The following is a 20143-nucleotide window of genomic DNA, read 5'->3' on the forward strand; positions in this document are numbered from 1 at the left end:
ACTATAAACCCATTAACGATCCTTGTATGCATGCATCCTCTTCACAGTCAGGTTCACCAGGTTGGGGCACTACGTTTTTAGGCTTTCATGGCTTTTTGAAAGAACATAAACATGTCTTTGACATCAGATTCAATGCAAGAAAACAGCAAAGAAAAAACAGCTGAACTTTTTAACCAAACCAATTATGTTTTTTGGAGTTATTTCTTGGCAAAAAGTAAAATCCTCTAAAGTGACATACTGCAAAACACAAATGTTCTGTTCATGTCTGCAATCTGCATTGAACAAAAGAAAAAAGTCAAATAAAGAGTATATTTGATCTACGTTTTTAATCTCTAGAACATCATTCATTCAAACCAACATGACATCTAAAATGTACCAATTAAAAACAGCAAATCTCTTCAAAATAACACGTTTATTTTCTGTAGGAGTGATAAAACATGAATAATATTTTGCTCTAAATAGTTGATAGGCTGTGTTCATATTATATAACCTCCTGTTATTCTTCATCTTCCACTTTACATGTGAGAGTACTTGTCATGAACCGTCTGTCCTCTTCAGGATGATGAGAATCACAATCCCAGGTTTTTGCATAGAAAAACATTGACAGAATTGTTGTTGCATGATCAGCGATATACCGTTCACTTGTGTAAAGTGTGTAAAGTGCAGAAACAGACAGAGTAAGGCAGAGAGTCGGGTCTAAAAACAGAACACACCTATTGCTCTAGTGAGATAAGGATGGGGAGAGTTAAGCGGTGTAGAGATAAAGAAGAGGTAGAGAGAGATTGATGAAGGAGATGGTGAATTATGGGTAAAATGAAAAGAAGAGCACACATCAAGGAGGATACAAAAAAGATCAGTTTCAGGAAATAATTATTTCCAATCATCAGTAGGGGCGAGATAAGATGAAATTACTTTATCCTAAAATCTAAATCCTCGCCCTGCTCACACAGAGCTCCGTTTCCCTTTGCTGCATCTCCCCTGCTAACATAACGGCATTTAAATCACTTAAACCAAAGGCCTCCCTGAGTCTCCAAAGATCAAATCTGATCATTAGTTTAGCAATAACTGTAAACGTTCTCTTTTCTCAACATCCTCTCCTGAAGCTCACATTGATTGTCTGTCTTCAGTCCAGCATTACTTGGCCTTTAGTCTTGTATCACATGTCACGTCTTATGCTTCTTCTCTGGATGACCCTGACAAACATCCACTAGCTAATGAGTCACTGCAGGGTAAACACTCTTTATCCTTTTCCTCGCTTTCTTTTTTTCCACCTTCACCCGTGCTGTTGCTGGCGTTCGAGACCTCGCTGTTCTCACCCGGGGCCTCGTTTGCTGCAGCTTCCTCCTCCTTTTCTATCTGCAGGAGTCCTTTCCCATCCTCACCTCTCACCTTACGCTCTTTGTCCTGCTGCTCTGCGTCCGAGCCGCCGGACTCCCCCGCTTCCTCTGACAACGAGTACATCTCTCTGGAGATCTCTTCCGCGCCTGATGTGGCTTCGCTGCCGCCCCAGTGACATTTCTGGAACGAGCCAAAGTCAGTGCTGTCTTTAGGGGAATTTCTCTTCTGGCTTGACTTTTTGCCGGAGCTCTCGTCGGAGACCACGAGTCCGTTAGGAAGGCCGTTAGAGTCTTCGGGCGGCCTGGGTGATGCTGTGGAACTGCCCTGCTTGAGGATGGACGCGATTATCTTGAAACGGTTGAGTTTGCTTTTCCCCTGACTGCTCTGCGGGGAGGGAGTAACCTTGAGCGAGGCGTTGGGGTAAGCAAGACTGGAATCCACTGAGCTGCCGCTGGCCTTTGCCACCTGTAGAGCAGGCTTCCCTGTCTTCACCATGCCCATCACCTCGTAACGGAAACTGGAGATATCCTGTTTCAGCTCCTGGGAGAGCAAAACAAAGAGTGAGCTCCCGTGGTAAATAAACTAATGCTTTTCATTTGACTATTAGCCACGGTGGTTGGTATTTGCAGAGCACTCTGCAGAATATCGATTAAATTTAAACTCAGTCAATCCCTAAGTGGATAAAATGTAATTCATAAAATAATGATACAACATTTTTGTTTTCTCACAAAGCATAAAAGAACATTTTAATGGCATTTCCACGTCTTGGAAGATCCAAACCACAGTTGACAAATAATTGATATAACAAGCCAAAACTCTATACTGCTAATAGATGGCAGATTTAACTCTTCCTTTGTGTATGGAAAATGTAATTTTATGTTGCTGACTAAATATCACAATTCAATCATCTTTAAAAGAACCGTGGGTAGCATTTCGGGGGATCTATTGACAATGGAATATAATATTAATAACTATGTTTTCTTTAGAGTATAATCACCAGAAAGTAAGAGTCGTTGTGGTTTTGTTAGCTTAGAATGAGCCCTTGATATCTACATAGGGAGCAGGTCCTCTTCACGAAGTACTGTTTCTACAGTAGCCCAGAACGGACAAACCAAACACTGGCTCTAGAGAGAGCCTTTCACGTTTTTACATTACCTGAAGGCCACTGTAGTTCTCCGACACACTTGTGAAATTGTGTAGTTTCCCTACACGCTTGGTACACGGAAGAAGTTTAATTGGTTGCAATCTGCGACCTCACCACTAGATGCAGCCAAATCCTACTCACTGCAACTTTAAACCTACAGTAACTGAATTGTTTGGCCACTTGAGGGTAGCGGAGCTATATACACAACACTGACTCACTTTTATAAGTTGATGTGGCTATCTTGTTAGCAAACAGTGGGCTATTTACACACCCAGAAGTTACAGAGCAACATCAGTATTAATTTTTTGTCATTTGTGTCCACCTGATGAATGTTAGTCCAATATTCACTCAGGTTTTGGTCTCCACCAACTCCTGAGGATGGAAATATCTGGCTCTTTAGCAGCTAAATGTTCCACTATGTTCACCAGCTAATTGCTACATTAACTGTGTCCGTCTGTCGTTTTGGTGCTGTGCAGACATGTAGTCATGTGATCTATTGTTAATATAGAAATATTGATTACAGCCGCTTATTCTTTGCTTTGTAGGAACTGTGCCTACCTTGAAGTTCTCTTCAGTCAGGCCTTCCTCCGTCTTGGCATCTCTAATCATGGCGGCCACGTAACGCTTCACCAAGTTCCTCAGCACCTCCTACATCAGTGGAAAAGAAAGGCCTTTGAACAAAAATAATATCCTCTAATAATGGATGAAAGTGACGCTTCAATACAAAACTCACAATTAATCAGTCTGGAAAAAGATGACAAATCTATACGCACAAAAGGAAACATATTTCAAGCAGCCTCTCATAGAAAAATGGTAATGAACATCCCACTGGGTGGGATTGTTAGGCCTATTGTACGAGACAAATCACAAAAGCTTTCTACTGACAGATGGAAATTGGAAGTGTAGAAAAGCAGTCGAAGAACAGAATGTGCTATCTGTCACACACACACACACACACACACACACACACACACACACACACACACACACACACACACACACACACACACACACACACACCAGTGATCATTTCCAGCTTTGAAAGAGTCTACATTCACCTGATACTGATGGTTTCTTCTCAGGTTCTCTGCTGCTCGCCTCTGCACAGATAACAGATGCCAGAGAGGATGAGTTAGTAAAAGAGTGGGAGATGAGAGAGAGGGCATATTTAGTTTTTCTTCACAGTATCACACATTTATATTAAACTTTGCTGTCTGTGGGTCTCACTGCATATGGCCCTTGAGTGTTGGAGCACAAAACAATAAAGACTGGTGCTCTAAAATGAGATTTCCATCATGGATTCTACTCTTAAACAAATATTTTTTTAGTACTGACCAGTCGCCCACTACAATATTTCGACGAAGCAGCCCTAGCGGTACATTTCACCTAGATGTACAAAATTTGATAGACACATGTATCACATGTAGACTTAAAAAAAAGTCTCTTGGGGCCATGCTCTAAACCCATCGGGAAGTCAGCCATTTTTAATTATGTGTGAATTTTTTGTGCATTTTTGGCCATTTCCAGGCTTTGTACTTTAACAAACTCCTCCTAGAGATTTAACATGATTTGCCTCAGATTTGGACAGTACAATCTAAAGAGCTTTGTGATGAAAAGTTATTCAGCGCTGCCATGACGAAGAATTTACATGATTCGACATTATACAACAAGATGTTGTAACTCGCCTGTACTAGCTCAAACCTGCCCAAAACTTGACCTGCTTCATAGCAGTAGCAAGTAGGCCTTGTAACACATAATATCCGATTTACATGAAATTTACATTGTGTGGTCGTAACTTGATATAGAGCAACTGCGGCTTTCAATCGATCAAAATATTTAACCGTGATTAATCGCATGATTGTCCATAGTTAATTGCAATTAATCGCAAATTTGTATCTGTTCAAAATGTGCCTTAAAGAGATAAGTAAAAAGTATTTAATACTCTTATCAACATGGTAGTGGGCAAATATGCTTGCTTTATGCAAATGTTTGTATATATGTATTATTGGAAATCAATTAACAACACAAAACAATGACAAATATTGTCAAGAAACCCACACAGGAACTGCATTTAGCATAAAAAGTATTCTCAAATCATAACATGGCAAACTTATACCCAACAGGCAACAACAGCTGTCAGTGTGTCAGTGTGCTGACTTGACTATGACTTGCCCGTTATTATTGCGTTAACTTTGACAGCCCTTGGAGCAACATAATGCGCGCATTCTCTTATTTGTCTCTAACCAAACAAACAAACTCTATTACTGTGAAACTCTAATAAAATGTGTGTTCAAGGGTTTGACAGCCGACTTACTCCGAGACTTCCAAAGGTTCCAGGGCGCTTGGATCTTGTCCTCTTGCACACTTGCCTCTTGATCCAGCACACAAGGTATAAGAATGATTTGGGGCTGGGGATGATGTTGAACGGGGGCGGCAGAGTGGCCCCTTCTTCAAAGTAACTCATCCACAGCTTCGTCCTGGCAAACTTCCACTCAATGTCTGCATGATCCTGAAACCGAGAATGGGGCACATGTGAAAAAGCACCGCCAACACAAATGCTATCTATTCCAAACACTTGTACATCTTTTTGTTTGCAGTATTGTTTGATCTGTGCTCACAGCGATGTGCTGGTAGGAGTTGTTCATCATGGCTATGAGCATGTTGAGGAGCACCACCAGCGAGATGATGTTGTAAGTGCCGAACATGGTGGCACCGACAAACTCGGTGAACTGATGGTCTGCGTCCACGTTGGTCACGTACAGGCTGATCAGACCAAAAATTGACCAGAAGAGAGACTGCAGCGTCTCAAATAACCTGCAAGGGAAATAAACGTGTTAGTCAAATTAAGCTAAAACATCAGTTTCTCTTAGCAACTTCTATTTGAGCTTTCACACATTTTGCAACCCGACACACAACTCTCTCGTCCTTCGCCGCTCAATTTAACATCACACATTTACACTATACATGCAAGCAAGTTTAGATTCATGTGAACTCACGTGGAGAAAGCGTTATTCTGCTCCACACAACGAATGCCTTTGCATTTCCCCCTCTCATCTGAAGCCTTGGTCTCGTAGTAAAAGTACAGCTGGTTCAGCCCGTTAGCAAAAGCAAGTAGGACCTGGAGAAAGATGCAATAATTGAAGCCAATCCACATGTTTCTGTGTGCGTGTTTATATTGGGTGCAAACATCTGTGTGTGATTACCAGACAGTAGATAAAGAGGAACTTCAGGATGTCCAGCAGCATTCTCCCCAGAGAGATCTGCAGCGGCCCCAGGTGCGAGTTGGCGGTGAACAGTGAGATGAGGCGCAGGGAACTGAAAATGTTCGCTATGGCAAACACCGCCTCGGCTACAAGCGTTGGGTGCCACATCTCCCACTGGTTTCTGGGTTTACTGCCACTGTACTGAACAGGACAAAGAGTGGCAAACGTGAAGTGGGAAAACAAGAAAGCTACACTACTACCTGTCTATTTTACTGCTATTCATAGATAATTGCTTACCTTGGTGTAGGCTACGATCTTGAGGGAGATGGTGGCCAGGTATAGAGAGTTCATGACAAAGTCCATCAGGTTCCACCAGTCATGGACGTAGTCTTGGAAACCACCGTCCCACATTTGTTTGATCTCTGCCCAGATGAATCCTAGAAATACAGAAACTGTCTGATCATCTGTTCAATAAATACCTTCATACCATGGACACGAAAATACTTCCTGATTGGCTGGCAGGTCGTGTTTCTAACCGTAATTTCAGGCATCCAAGGTTGTGTAAATAAAAGTCATGTTTATTTCCTGCAACTTCAGGTGTGAGACATTTCACTCAAAAACCACCAATGTCAAGCTCATGGTGGCGCTGGAGGAAAAGTCATTTGGATACATCAGACCTCCAGACCCTTTTACTCACCCAGCACCCAGGGCAGGATCATCCACTCCACAGTGGTTGGTGCGGGGCCCTGTCTGTCCTGCCGGTCTTGCTCCGTGGTGACAATGTGCTGGGAGGCGAGGAGCAGCAGGAACAGAAAGGTCAGGTAGGACGCTGTGTGGCAGATGAACTTGATGAAGGGCTTGCGGATGAAGAGGCCGTGGCGACTCTTGGGAGCGATGAGGTACCAGACAGCGAACAAGGGGTAGAGGAGGCCGATGAAGACACAGGTGACGAACTTCCCTGCCCAGTGGCGCCGCCTCCAGCCGGGGAACTCATCGTACCAGCGGGACGCCAAAAGCTGCTGGCAGTTTGGCTGAGCTACAAACTTAAAAGAGATAAAGGGAGACTTCACTCTTCTGTTTGATCTACAGAGATAAAACAGAACTCCTCATGCACTAATCTAAGGTATGATCCCAGCATCCTCAGCCTCAGGCTATTTAGTGGTTTTTACACCGAACATAATGCCCTAGTGACCACACGCTGGAATTAGCAACTGCAGCAAGTTCCAGTTCAGAGCATCCGAACGTAGGAGTGGGATGTGTTGGTGGTGTAAAAAACTGAAGAGTAATCACCGACACACACGGATATTTTAGGAGGAAATCAGTTAACGGCTGTTTTGACACAGAAAAAAGTGAAAGGAGACAGGCTGTGCGGTGAGTTTTTAGAGGATTGCATTGCATTTCTTAGTGATTTTCTTGAGATAATAACACAGTACTCCTTCCTGAGACGTCTAAATATGATTAGAACTTTTATAACTAGAACTTCATCTAAAACAGACAACGTTTTATGTATCGTACCCACGGCAAGATTAATTAAAAATGTTTGGAACATGTGAGAAATATCTTGTCTTCTTTCCTGTTGTTTGGCTTGTGTGATGTTTTGCATCACTGTGGGATCAATACCTTATGTGACTGCAAAAATGAAAAGAATACCAAGTTATTCCCATGCTCCACTTGGTAACGGAGTACAGGTTTGAAATGGCCAAAATATCGATGCATCAAATCTGCAGCTGTGCTGTGCTGTGCTGTGCGGTGGGACTGCCTCCGCCAAATGGATTGAAGCATCAGCAGCATCTGGTGATAATCTAGAGGTATCTGGGATGCGTTCCCGTTAACGAAAAACAAACAAACTCATTCTGTATCGAATAAATGAACCCAGCAGCACATGCAAACATACTTAACGCAGGCACACACACACACAGTGAAATATCACGTCCAGCCTCTGCATCAGAGTCAAAGTGTCGACCGGCACCGTTGGGTGCCAATTCCACAAACTCTGCAGCCTCGTTACCATGGGAACCAGAGATCCCTAACTGCGTCGGGGGTCTGGAGTAGAATGGCTCATATTCGCATACTTCAACTACAGTGTTGCCACAAAACTTGAGGGGGAATGCAGAAGAGAGGGAATACAGGAGGGGATGGATGAGTGGAGAACGAGAGGAGCGGAGATACCTTTTAAAAAAGAGAGATTGAGATAATAGGGATGATCAATGAAGCAGCTCTAACTGTATCACCAACCTATCAACATATTCTGACGATGGGAGAATAAAGAGGGAAGGAAAAAGGGAAAAAGCTCCCCTGCTGATTTCCTGTTTTCATACGTCTCCTTTGAGCGTGAACCTTATTATAGACAAAACGGCTCACCTCATTAAGTTGCAACCAAAGTCGGAAGCAGACCCATGGGAGCAGTCATAGTCTTATAATGAAGTATTTTATCTCAGTAAATAATGAAATAAAAAACGAGCAAGTGTTTTAAATTCTGCAGCCACTATAGATAGAAATTGTTTCCATGTATTTAAAGATAGCTTTGATTGTTTTGTCACAGGTATTTTGGGGGCACAAGCGAGAGGTCCATTTATAAAATCAAATAAAATGTTAAGCTTTCATCTTTCACTGCTTGTCAGAACATTATCCCTAACTAATGATAGTAAACAAGAGATACTTGAGCTGCATGATGTCTCGCCTTAATCAGCATGACACATTAAACACTGACAGCGATGCTAATGAGGTCAGAAATTAAGCTAATTAGCATTATAATTAGAGAATGTGTCCATGCTGATATTTGTCTTATCACGTGAGCTGTAATGATAATGTATTCTCTAAGACCTAATGAGATTATCTACTTTACAAGATAAATCTGTGGTCTTAATAGGAAGTTTTAATTTTTTTATTTAGTGTATTTTATTTTACAGGAAGACAAAGTGGTGAAGTGCACTGTCATCTTATAGATACAGTTAGTTATTATCTATTATTTTATTTATGCTGCTGTAGTATTTGAATCCCCTTCACTGTACCTTCCATTCATTAAACACTGCAACTTTTCTATACTAAACTCTTCCTATTCTCTTTTTCCTGGGGGGAAAAAGTCCAAGTCCAAATGTCAAACACCTCTGTTATTTCACCCTCCCTCCGTCTGTCACAAACACTTCCAAAACTCAGCAGCAGTAAAGTGTCATATTTGCCTTATGTGGTTTGTTCACACAGCTCAAACAGAATACCTCCTGGTCTTAAGTCCCATTGGGAAAGTGCATCTCTACAACCTTTCCTACCTCTCTCTCCGCTGTCAACTGTCCAAGAGGAAGACAGGTCCCCCTGCAGCTTTACCAACATAAAAGGTCTGCTGATTCTCTTCTGCTCCTCTTTCACAGACACACAAGCACACAACTTAACAGCTGGTTTTAGCTGCGTTTTGCTTTGATAAGAGTTGAAATACAAAGGAAGAAAATAAAAAAAGCTTGCTCCATATAGTTGACAGTTTTTCATTCTCGAAAAGCCATTGATTTATTCCTTTTTTTTGTTTTGATTTATTTATTTTTTTGTCAAATATGCCAAGATCATCTACACAATCTGATCATCTTTGCTTGCATCTGTATCTGTGGTGTTATTCTTACATTGCATGCATCTAGAAATATTTTATACGTTTTCCTGTACTGCATAGTCATCATCCATTTACCTCTCCATGATGTACGTGAACTTCCGGATGACAAACAGGATTTCTGAATCAACCCACACACTGATGGTTACACTGTCTGTCACCTTTAAAGAGGACCTAGAATGCTTTTGTGCTTTTTACCCTTTCCTTTAGAGTGTTATATTATATTATATTATATAGTTTTTTGTGAATGTAAAAGGTCTGCAAAATTACAAAGGCTTAAGTCCACGCCAAAGGGAGTTACTCTCCCACACAGAAACACTGCTCCTGAACCGCCTGAAACACCTTGCTTGAAGTCCTGTTTTTTCTTCTGTAACATTATGATGTCACCAAGTAACACATTTGTATAATACCTGCCTAGCGGCTAGTTTGGCACGTCCTCAAACAAGTAAGGGCCCCAATAGGGCGATTCTGCACCCCGACGGCTACTTAAGAAATCAATAATTCAACACAAAAACTGCATCCATAGCAACAGTCTGTTAAACATAGCAACAATCTGCTATAAAGAAATAACAGACCGTAGAACGCTGTGATTGACCAACCAGAATTGAGTATTCTACAAAGCTGTGTAATAAAGCTAGTTAGAGTGGAGCTGGAGCAGAGTCCGAAGAGTTTGGTTTGGTTAACCAATCACAACAGAGCCAGCTGATTGGGCCAACTGACCAATCAGAGCAGACTGGGCTTTTCAGGAGGGGTGGGAGGAGCTCAAACAGAGCGTTTCAGACAGAGGGTGAAAAGAGGTGCTTCAGCACAGCCGGTATGAGAAAAATAAAGCGCTTTTTTTTTTTACATTAAAGCATGTAAACATGTCCTAGTAGAAACCCAAAATACAAGTATGCACCTGGAAATGAGCATTATAGGTCTTCTTTAATGCAGCTGAATTGGTCTTATGAAAACAGGGTGTTGAAGGACTTTACATGACACCGCCAAAAATAGCACAAAAGCTGGTGCTGAAAATGTCCTGCTTCAAAATGTGTTCCTGAATATGTGCACAGTTATAATACAAACCGAGTACTGCAGTAAGAATCAGGTTACATAAAGCACAACATCCTCCTAACAACAGTGCAAGTATGAGATTATTCCACCTATTCTAAATACAAATAAACTTGCATGAGTATTTTTGCACTGGGAACAGGTGGAGTTATCTTTCTTTTTTTAAGAAAACTATAACTTGAAGGCTGAACATTGCTCAACACTGTGAAGATGGATCTTTTGTCTTGCAGTGAATTGCTGAAACAACTGAGTGCTAATCGTCCTTCACTACATAACACTTATCCCTCTTAGTGCAATTTCATCTCCGTTTAATGGAGGCATTAAAAAACATCTTGAAACACCGTACTGCAGTTTTTATGAGACATCACAAGGGGGCAACGTCAAACTACAGCATGTAACTGAGAATTTCAGCCATTAAATAGGCCGTCTGGTTCTGTTCACACTGTGAATCTTCAATGTAGTCACCTACATTTTTCAGTACAAATGAGAGTAATCCAGTGTTGAAACCCTCCAGGAGGTAGAGGGGATAATCTGCACTTTATTGTGTTACTGATCATATCTATGTGATTTGGCCTCCCGTTGCATCAAAGCGCAGACTGCTCTGTTAGCTCAGCTCTTTAGACCGGAAGCCTGCGGAGATTTCTCTTCACACCGTTATAAATTGCGTTGCTAAACCCTGGGAGCACAGCAGCAGCAAAGTCCAAAAACACACATGGATGAATACTAAACAACATAAGCGAGCGTGCACGCACACGACATGCATAAGAGGGTTAAGAGGACAAATATCCTTCAGTTTGTTTTTTTTCGTTGAGGGTCAAAAACATGTGACTCACCGTAACACTCATGAACAGCAAGTACCGTAAAAAAAATCACACATTCAAGCCAATTATAAAAGCTTGAGTGTTTGTCTGCAATCGCTGAAAGAGATGAGTGGTGATCAGACCACAGACAAAATGCCCTGAACATAATAACCGCTCTCTGCAAAAACGGTCTTTCCACGTAACCCTTGATGCCTCGCCTGTCTGGTTTAAAGATCACCTGCCACATTGCACAAAGCAATCACTTTAAATACCTTTCTATGTGCGAGTGTTCGTACATTTACTCGTCATTTTACCTTCTCAGGAGACAGAACACATTGTTATAGTGACAGATAAAAAATAAACAATTTTCACTGCAAATTCTCATTTGAGTAGCAATTCTGCAGTTAAAATCTCAAGGCTGTTTAATGCTTCACACCTTTTAGGTTTCCTCTCTCCAACTGAATGAACTGTTTACTAAATATTGTTACACCTTATGGCACAGCGCTGCCAAGACAACTGTTATCGTGTGGTTGAATTTGTATAAAATCTAGTTTCACACAGCCTCCTTTACAGTATATTTGCTCCACATACTACAAATGTAAAACTACGAACTACACAACATATTCTGCAATAAATCTGTAAATCAAGTCACCAAAATAAGTGAAAGAAAATCTCACAGTGCAGTAAGATTGCTGTTTCCAACAGAAATCAACGTATTTCAAGCGATTAATCCCAATTAACTATGCACTACTACGCCTGCTACGTTGTAAAACTGAAAGCAAAACTTAGAAGCAACATGTTCTAACACATAAAAGTGAATTAAATGTGAAAAGGCTTCTCTAGGTTTAGGCAACAAAACCACTTAGTTAAGTTTAGGGAAAAACATTGTGTTTTGGCTTAAAATAACTACACAATGTTGGTTCCACACGGGGTGCAAAACCCAGTCTCCTGGGTGGAAAAACCCAGTGTTTTGTGTTCCATCCATCAACCCAAACCTCTACCCCATATATCATAAAACTAGGGCTGTCAATCAATTCAAATATTTAATCGCAAATTAATTAACACACTTTTTTTTATCTGTTCAAAATGTACCTTAAAGGGAACTTTGTCAGGTATTTAATACTCTTTGACATGGGAGTGAGCAAATATGCTTGCTTTATGCAAATGTATGTATATATATATTTATTAATGGAAATAAATTAACAACATAAAACAATGACAAATATTGTCCAGAAACCCTCACAGGTACTGCATTTAGCATAACAAATATGCTCCAATCATAACATGGCAAACTCAAGCCCAACAGGCAACAACAGCTGTCAGTGTGTCAGTGTGCTGACTTGACTATGACTTGCCCCAGACTGCATGTGATTATCATAAAGTGGGCATGTCTGTAAAGGGGAGACTCGTGGGTACCCATAGAACCCATTTTCATTCAGATATGTTAAGGTCAGAGGTCAAAGGACCCCTTTCAAAATGGTCATGTGTTTTTCCTCGCCAAAATTTAGCGTAAGCTTGGAGCGTTATTTAACTTCCTTTGAGACAAGCTAGTATGACATGGTTGGTACCAATGGATTCTTTCGGTTTTCTTGTTTCACATGATATCAGTATCTTCACTCTAGCTTTAAAACTGAGCCCGCTACAACCTCCAGAAGATCAATTTGCGTTAATGCGTTAAAGAAATTGGTGGCGTTAAAACAAATTTGTGTTAACGCATTATTATCACATTAACTTTGACAGCCCTAGTTATAACATAAAACGTTTCACGTTATAATAATATAAGTGATGATGTTATAACATGAAACGTTATCACATTTAACATGAAAAGTTGAACGTTATAACAAGATAAATAGTATATTGTTATAATAAGAAAAGCTTCTTGTTATAATGTGATAAGTTTCTATGTCGTAATAACGTGAAAATATCTTGATATAACACGAAAAACATCTTGTTATAACAAACTTTTCATGTTATAACGTGATACTGATCTATTTTCTTTCCTGGAGTGGCAGCAATATGCTGCTGTAGGTTGCTTCATTAGAATGAAGAAAAATGTAATTAGATTTTTGGGAAATACTTTTTGGAAACAGGTTATGTTGAAATGCTTTTGCTGCAATGGCTGATTTTCACTTGTTGACTTTACAGAGAGAAATGACCTTATAAGAAGGATACTTTGACATCAAATACACCACATCACCATAATAATTTCTCGTAACACACACCGCCACAAAATGGGCATTTCAAGCAGAATACCTTGAAATGACTGCTAACCAGTCAGGCATCTGGAGCATTTATCATTTAAAAAGGACAGCTGGGTGGATTGTTAGCCACATTACGAGACACTGTCCTCCATCAAAGTCCCGGTGCGATCGAAGGGTGTTATAGATAGGATGCAGGAGAAGGGCATATTGGGACATCTCCTGAATAATTAAAAGAGCCCCGGGGAGAGGGGATGTGTGGTGGCGAACAGTTTGTGGCAGACGCAGCAGGAGGCGATGATTGTTTACAATTTAGTGCAATGAGGGATTTACCGCCAACAACAGAGAGGTTTGGTACGATGACAGGGGACTGTCCATCATCATGTGCACCTGCTGCACTTCTCCCAATTATCATTTCGTGACACAACATGCTCATCTTTCAAACTGCGTCTGATGCGCAACAATTGGATGGATGGAGGAGGAAAAGGTGTCATAAATCGCCTCCAAAAGTGCATCAGCTCTGAGCAGAACTCCCAGCAGCTGAATGAATTATAAAATGCTCTCTGGAAGTAATATGTATGCGTCCTCATCATTTTTGCTTCACCTTCATATTCAGCTGCAACACTTCTGCAGTGTAATATCTATTTAACCCCCTTTCTTGTTGCCTGAGGAAGACATCAGCCGTCGGAAGACTAGAAAGGCGCTATAGAAATCCATTTACCATTCACCCACAGCACTAAGCTTTTAACAGCTGCTGTAAAATTAAATAATTGTAAAGTGATTACAGCCATTACTAACTAATTACAAAAGAGTCGGTATGCAGATGAATTACCTAAAACAATTTTTGCATCTTTGGGGTGTTGGCAGTTTACCACCTAATTCTAATTTATTGTATGTTTTATTTATTCTATCTAGTGTAAAGTAGTTGGTATGTACATTTATATAGAGATTTGTAAATAAAGTGTTTTTCATACCTACCTCCTGTCTTTTTGTGTGAGAGATGCATGTTTTTGTGAGCTATATAAATTGCTGCTGTAACACCTCAATTTCCCCTTGGGGATCAATAAAGTCAATCTATCTCTCTATCTCTCTCTCTATCTCTCTATCTATCTATCTAAATTTGAAAGGGGAAAACGCAATGCATTTTAGAGAATACAGCTGCAAGGATTAATCAAATAGTTGTCAACTATTAAATTAATCGCCATCCATTTTGATAATCGATTAATCGGTTTAAGAAAAAAGTCAAAATTCTCTGATTCCAGCTTCTTAAATGTGAATATTTTCTGGTTTCTTTCCTCCTCTATGACAGCAAACTGAATCTATTTGAGTTGTGGACAAAACAAGACATCTGAGGACGTCATCTGGGGCTTTGGGAATCACTGATTGACATTTTTCTGACATTTTATAGACCAAACAACTAATCAATTAGTTGAGAAAATAATCAACAGATTAATCGACATGAAAATAATCATCAGTTGCAGCCCTATTAAAGACACTCTATTAGCCATACCGAAGGTTTATGTAAGGGATAATGTACAGCTTGAAGTACTGTCTTTTTTTCTGTAACGTGGTGATGTCATCAAGTAACACATTTGTATAATACCTGCCTAGCGGCTAGTTTGGCAAGCCCTAAGGGATAATGTACAGCGGCTCGGTCATTGTTGTGAAATAAACCCCGACAGAGCGATGCAACCCCTTGCATTGCCCTGAAAGGGTTTATTTCACAATAATGACCCGCTAGCTGTACATTATCCCAATTATTACACGGCTACTTACTTGTGAAATCAATATTTTGACAAAAAAATGGTCCTCCAGAGTCCGACATCAGAGCTGTGCCGACAGCAACGGTCTCTTATACATAGCAACAGTCTGCTATAAAGAAATAACAGACCATAGAACACAGCGATTGACCAATCAGAATCGAGTATTCAGCAAAGCTGTGTAATAAATAGCAATAGCAAACATTTGATATACTTATTAGGAATTAAAATGCACCTTTAAATTAGCTATTTTTCCACACCAATTGTTCATGGCTCTACCCTCTTACAAAATAATTATCACACAACAGAAACAAAAGCATGGAATCAGTGGACTGTGAAGGGAATAGTGCTATAGAGTTATCTGGTTTGAACCATTTCCCTCATAATTATTCATATATGTGTTTAAAATGCAGTTCAGGTCCCACAGAGTTGCTCATTAAAACGGTCCAATTTACTCGCTAGTTTCAAGAAACTGAAACTGGACTGTCAAAGGAGTCAACACCTAATTAGTTCCTACTTTCCAGCGCATTAAACGCATTAAATGTGCATGTGTACATGTTCTGAATTGAATATTATAGACTAGTATGGAGCATGTATGTTTAACTGGATGCACCGTATGTAGAGATTCCAGCAACAGGTTGTCTTTTCAGTGATATAATGACTGACTTGTACCATTTTGTGTAGCTCTTCTTGTTGTTTTAAGGAAGCAGACATCCTGAAACTACAGCAACAGTTACAATATTTACACGGAATCAATCACCATGTTACCTTGCAGCTGTAGTGCTTTAGTAAAGGAATTCAAGCTTTGCCCATCTGTCATCTGTGTGAGATGCCAAAGCAAAAACAGATAAAATCCTGTCCAAACCAGCAGCGTCTGGCACCACCAGAAAAGAACCTGATGCTAATCTCACATCATTACACCGGTTTGTATTGGCTGGCAGTGACACCTGTGAGAAGACGTTGGCTTGGTGCAGCAAAGAACTGCAGGCTTGGCAGTCAACATTCATTGTATGTTGCCTGGGGCATGTGTGGCATTGAAATCTAACAACAAGCTGTACAGTAAATTATGTAGCAAACAATACTGGACCGAAGGAAAAACGAATACTAGAGGAGAAGCCTGAAAAAACAAGATGATTTCTTATATACTGCACAATTTAATAGCGAGTATCAAATTAACTACACATTTCAAACTACGGCACTCACTCAATCACACTGCCTTTCATTTCACAGCCTTTGCCATGTGATCCAGTCAGAAAGCTAAGAATTAGTCTTTAATCATAAACTGAATACCTTGTACTGTACTTACCTCTTTTTGGTGGTACTTGATAGCTAGCTTGAGTCGTGCCAGGTCGTTGTTGCCCTCTTCCTCCAATAAGTTGATGTCGTCTTTGTAGTTGAGGATCATCTCCAGCTCTCTGGAGCTTCTCGTTTGGTCCAGGAGGTCCTTGGCAAACTGTTTACACTGCTGAGACAGTTCCTCATACTCGGATTTGAACTCGTTCTCCACCTTAAAAAGGGTGTATACAGAACACAGATACCGATAAACGCCAAGAGTCCTGCAAGAACCTGGCAGCTAAAATGTAAGTCAATATATTAAAGAGGACCCATTATGCGTATTTTTTAGGTGTATACTTGTATTTTGGGTTTCTACTACAACATGTGTACATGCTTTAACGATCAAAAAACACTATTTTCCCCCACCTCCCGAAAAGCCCACTCTTTCGGGATTGGTCAGCGGAACCAAACTCTTTGGACTCCGCTCCAGCTCCGCTCTAATAAGCTTTGTTTGAGGGCGTGCCAAACTAGCCGCTAGGCAGGTATTATGCAAATGTGTTACTTGGTGACATCACCACGTTATGAAAGAAAAGGCAGGACTTCAATCAAGGCGTTTCAGGCAGTTCAGGCAGTGTTTCTGTGGAGAGAGTAACTCCCTTTGGCCTGGACTTTGGGCGTTGAAACTTTGCAGACCTTTTTCATGCACAAAAAACTTTATAACACACTTAAGAAAAGGGAAAAAGCACAAAAGCATAATAGGTCCTCTTAAAAGAAAATCTCAAAGTTCAGGTCTAGAAAGTGGCATTTCTAAATTAAATCTCGCCTTTGGGAATTTTGTGTCATGAAAGCATCTGATATTTTGATTTGTTTTACAAAAAAAGGAACGAACTTTGGGTTTTATAATATTTAATCTGGAAATATCATGAACTATGGCAGGCAAGGATCCAGTTTTTGTAATTATTTCTCTTTACTTTCTTAGCTCAAACCTTTTTTTTTTTATCAAATGACATTTACCAAGAGCAATTTATATTAATGCTGGTCTAATGAATGGACAGGCCCTTGAATGTCACATAACGGTATCGTGAAAGGGCACAGAGAGGTTAATCAATGCAACAAGCAGCGAATCAAATCCTACCAAAGCATGGTCCTCACCTTGCTGAGCTCCTGCAGCTCCCAGCTGAGCCTGAACGCTGTGAGGAAGGGGTCCTCGCTGGAGAGCGCAATTAGCGAGGGACTCGACAGCGCTTTGTAGATATTGAGGCGGGAGCGCGAGTGCCGCAGGCTGTCCACGTCTGAACTAGACACACACTCCACACAGTTACAGCGCACCTGCGACATCAAACAAAGCATGGACACATTTTAATGAGGCCTCCCATTGTTTAGTAATAGATCAGGTTTTCAGTCCTGCGATGCAAGCACTGTACTCATTATGTCAACTAAATACTGTCATGCCTGAGTATGTTATTTAGACGCTAAAGGCCCAATCAGTGAGTTTTTGACTTTATAAATTATATGCATATTTACACATTATATTGAAGATTTTCAATTGCAGATAAAAAAAATAAGCATTTTGTTGTTGTTTTTGTTTCACAAGTCAACTGATCATGATCTAAACAACACACATGTGCTTTAACAGCATCAGAAAACATTAATAATTTATATTTAGTTGTCTATTATTAGATTATATCCTATAAATAAGATCCAAAGTCAAATACTTAAAGGAGCAGTGTGTATGATTTGACTGTATTTAGTGGTGAGGTTGCAGATTGCAACCAACTGAAATTTCTCCCATGTGGCGAGCCAACCCGATCTCATGAGAAGGCGTATGAATGACACAACATTAAAAGGGACATTTTGTGTGTCATTTGTACGCCACGCAACAAAACTGTGGTAACGTCCGCAGTTAGGTTTAGGCGATAAAACCACTTAGTTATGTTTATGAAAAAACATCATGGTTGGGCTTAAAATAAGTACGTAAACTAAATAAAATACAATGTAACAATAAATAACGTAACTTACAAAACAAAACACCGGTCTTGAACACCGGTCTGCTAGTTAGAAGTTGTGTGTTTGTTGGACCCATCCACTTGTTTGTTGGACACCTCTCACTTTTTATTCTACGTCACCAGCTCTGATCGTAGCATATTCGCATGGATGCGTTTACATTGGAATTTTTTTGGGGGAAAAGAAAACCTCATTTGACAGATAGCATTGTTACTACAGTTAGCATTATAACCATTTATGTTGTCACTGTAAAAGTGTGCAAGATGTTATCCTCGTCATCAAGGGCGTACTTGCCGATGAGTCTTTTTTCTCTTGGCGTACAAATGACACACCTAAAGCAAGGACAGCGTTCTTATTGCACGCTAAATGTCATTCCTACGCCTTTTCGTGCAACTGGGCTAAAACACAAAAACGTGAAAACGAAAATGGCCTAATATCTAGAGCAAGTGTTTGGTTTGTCCGTTCTGGGCTACTGTAGAAACATTGCGGCCGGCTCCGTGAAGAGGACCCGCTTTGTTACGCAGATATAAACGGCTCAATCTAAGGTAACAAAAACACAATGATTCTAATTTTCAAAACATACTTATTAATACTATATTCCATTTCTGCCAATAGATCCCCCTAAATGTTACACACTTTTCCTTTAATAGTACTGTATATATACTGTACTGTATACCGAGCAATTACCTCACTCAAAATACAAATTGCTGCTGTTGAGTTTCACGCTGATAACAACAACATACAAATGGTTTACCCACCTCATGCGGCTGCGGCATAGACACGCCTTTCTGCACCAGAAGCTTGATAATTTCATAGTTGTTGGTGTGTGCAGCGAGGATGATGGGAGTGATGTCAGGGGTGAAGTCAGAGAACTGCTTGTCCAATAAGATAGGAGGAACCTTTCAGGGGAGAGAAGAGAATAAAAGCTTTAATTACCCCAATATTGAATGAAGCTCTAGAAGCAGCACATTTGGCTGTGGCTTTATGTGATCTACTGCCAATTAATGGAGTTATTTTTCCTTATTTCAGGTCTAACTGACATATTCAGTGCACAGTGGTGTACAGAGTGCAGAGTACAGTTCAAAGGTCTTTACATTGAACTAAATGGAATAAGCAAGATCAAGAGAAACAGTTTTTGGCTGCTGCACTGAAAAATAGTTCAAATGCCAGCAAGAAATGATGCCCTCAGTCAAAGTCGCAGACAAAATGTCATCCATATCAAAACCGCTTTTAAAGGGTATGGGCCAGAGTGTGGTAAAGAAACATCAGTATTTCACTCATTTCACAGAGAATCATTATGCCCAGAACGAAACTCATTCCACCTATCCCTCTTATCACCCACTCCAGCTATAAGCCCTTTGGCTATTCCCATGTCATTCAGATGGAATACACACGGCTGCGGGCTGTAGCCGAGTAAGCCGGCCCTTTTCATTTCTTTTAATTGAAGGCTTATTATCTGATTCTGTGGTGAGAGTGAAAGGGGGGAGACAGAGGAAAGTCAGCGAATTGTTGGAGGATGAACATGCAATGGGTTAGCAGCTATTTAGCAACTTGATTAAGACGGAGGACTGTTGGGAATAAGAGGCTAGTTCTAGTCAGAGAGCTTTACTAAGACTAATATAAAAGACATGAGAGTCTAGAGCGCCTTGAAAGAGCAGGACTTCTCTATACTGTAGAAAACGGCAATGAGTCTGTGGCCATGGATGTATAAAGAGACTTCTGTAAATCAGAGGATAATTTTTTTAATGAGGTAAATCAACTTCAAAGTACAAACACTTA

At 40.4% G+C, this 20143-nt stretch overlaps 1 protein-coding gene across 5 annotated transcripts in view; it reads right to left on the minus strand.

The window, feature by feature from the left end:
* Positions 1 to 320: 320 nt before the first annotated feature.
* The window catches only part of LOC141752829 (short transient receptor potential channel 4-like), a 99621-nt gene continuing 79798 nt past the window's right edge, over positions 321 to 20143 (minus strand). For 4 of the 5 annotated variants that reach the window (XM_074611039.1, XM_074611041.1, XM_074611040.1 and 1 more), the window contains 12 exons: positions 19123 to 19263; positions 17513 to 17689; positions 16392 to 16592; positions 6383 to 6728; positions 5983 to 6122; positions 5686 to 5886; positions 5479 to 5600; positions 5101 to 5296; positions 4797 to 4991; positions 3541 to 3582; positions 3041 to 3130; positions 321 to 1878 (listed from right to left, as the gene is read on the minus strand). In XM_074611039.1, the coding sequence (XP_074467140.1) occupies positions 1171 to 1878; positions 3041 to 3130; positions 3541 to 3582; positions 4797 to 4991; positions 5101 to 5296; positions 5479 to 5600; positions 5686 to 5886; positions 5983 to 6122; positions 6383 to 6728; positions 16392 to 16592; positions 17513 to 17689; positions 19123 to 19263 (2559 nt within the window). In that variant the 3' untranslated portion in view covers positions 321 to 1170. The remainder of the gene's footprint in view (positions 1879 to 3040; positions 3131 to 3540; positions 3583 to 4796; positions 4992 to 5100; positions 5297 to 5478; positions 5601 to 5685; positions 5887 to 5982; positions 6123 to 6382; positions 6729 to 16391; positions 16593 to 17512; positions 17690 to 19122; positions 19264 to 20143) is intronic. The other variant, XM_074611042.1, reaches the window with a different exon arrangement.

Source organism: Sebastes fasciatus, chromosome 16 (genome assembly GCF_043250625.1).
Source record: "Sebastes fasciatus isolate fSebFas1 chromosome 16, fSebFas1.pri, whole genome shotgun sequence".
Taxonomy (NCBI): domain Eukaryota; kingdom Metazoa; phylum Chordata; class Actinopteri; order Perciformes; family Sebastidae; genus Sebastes; species Sebastes fasciatus.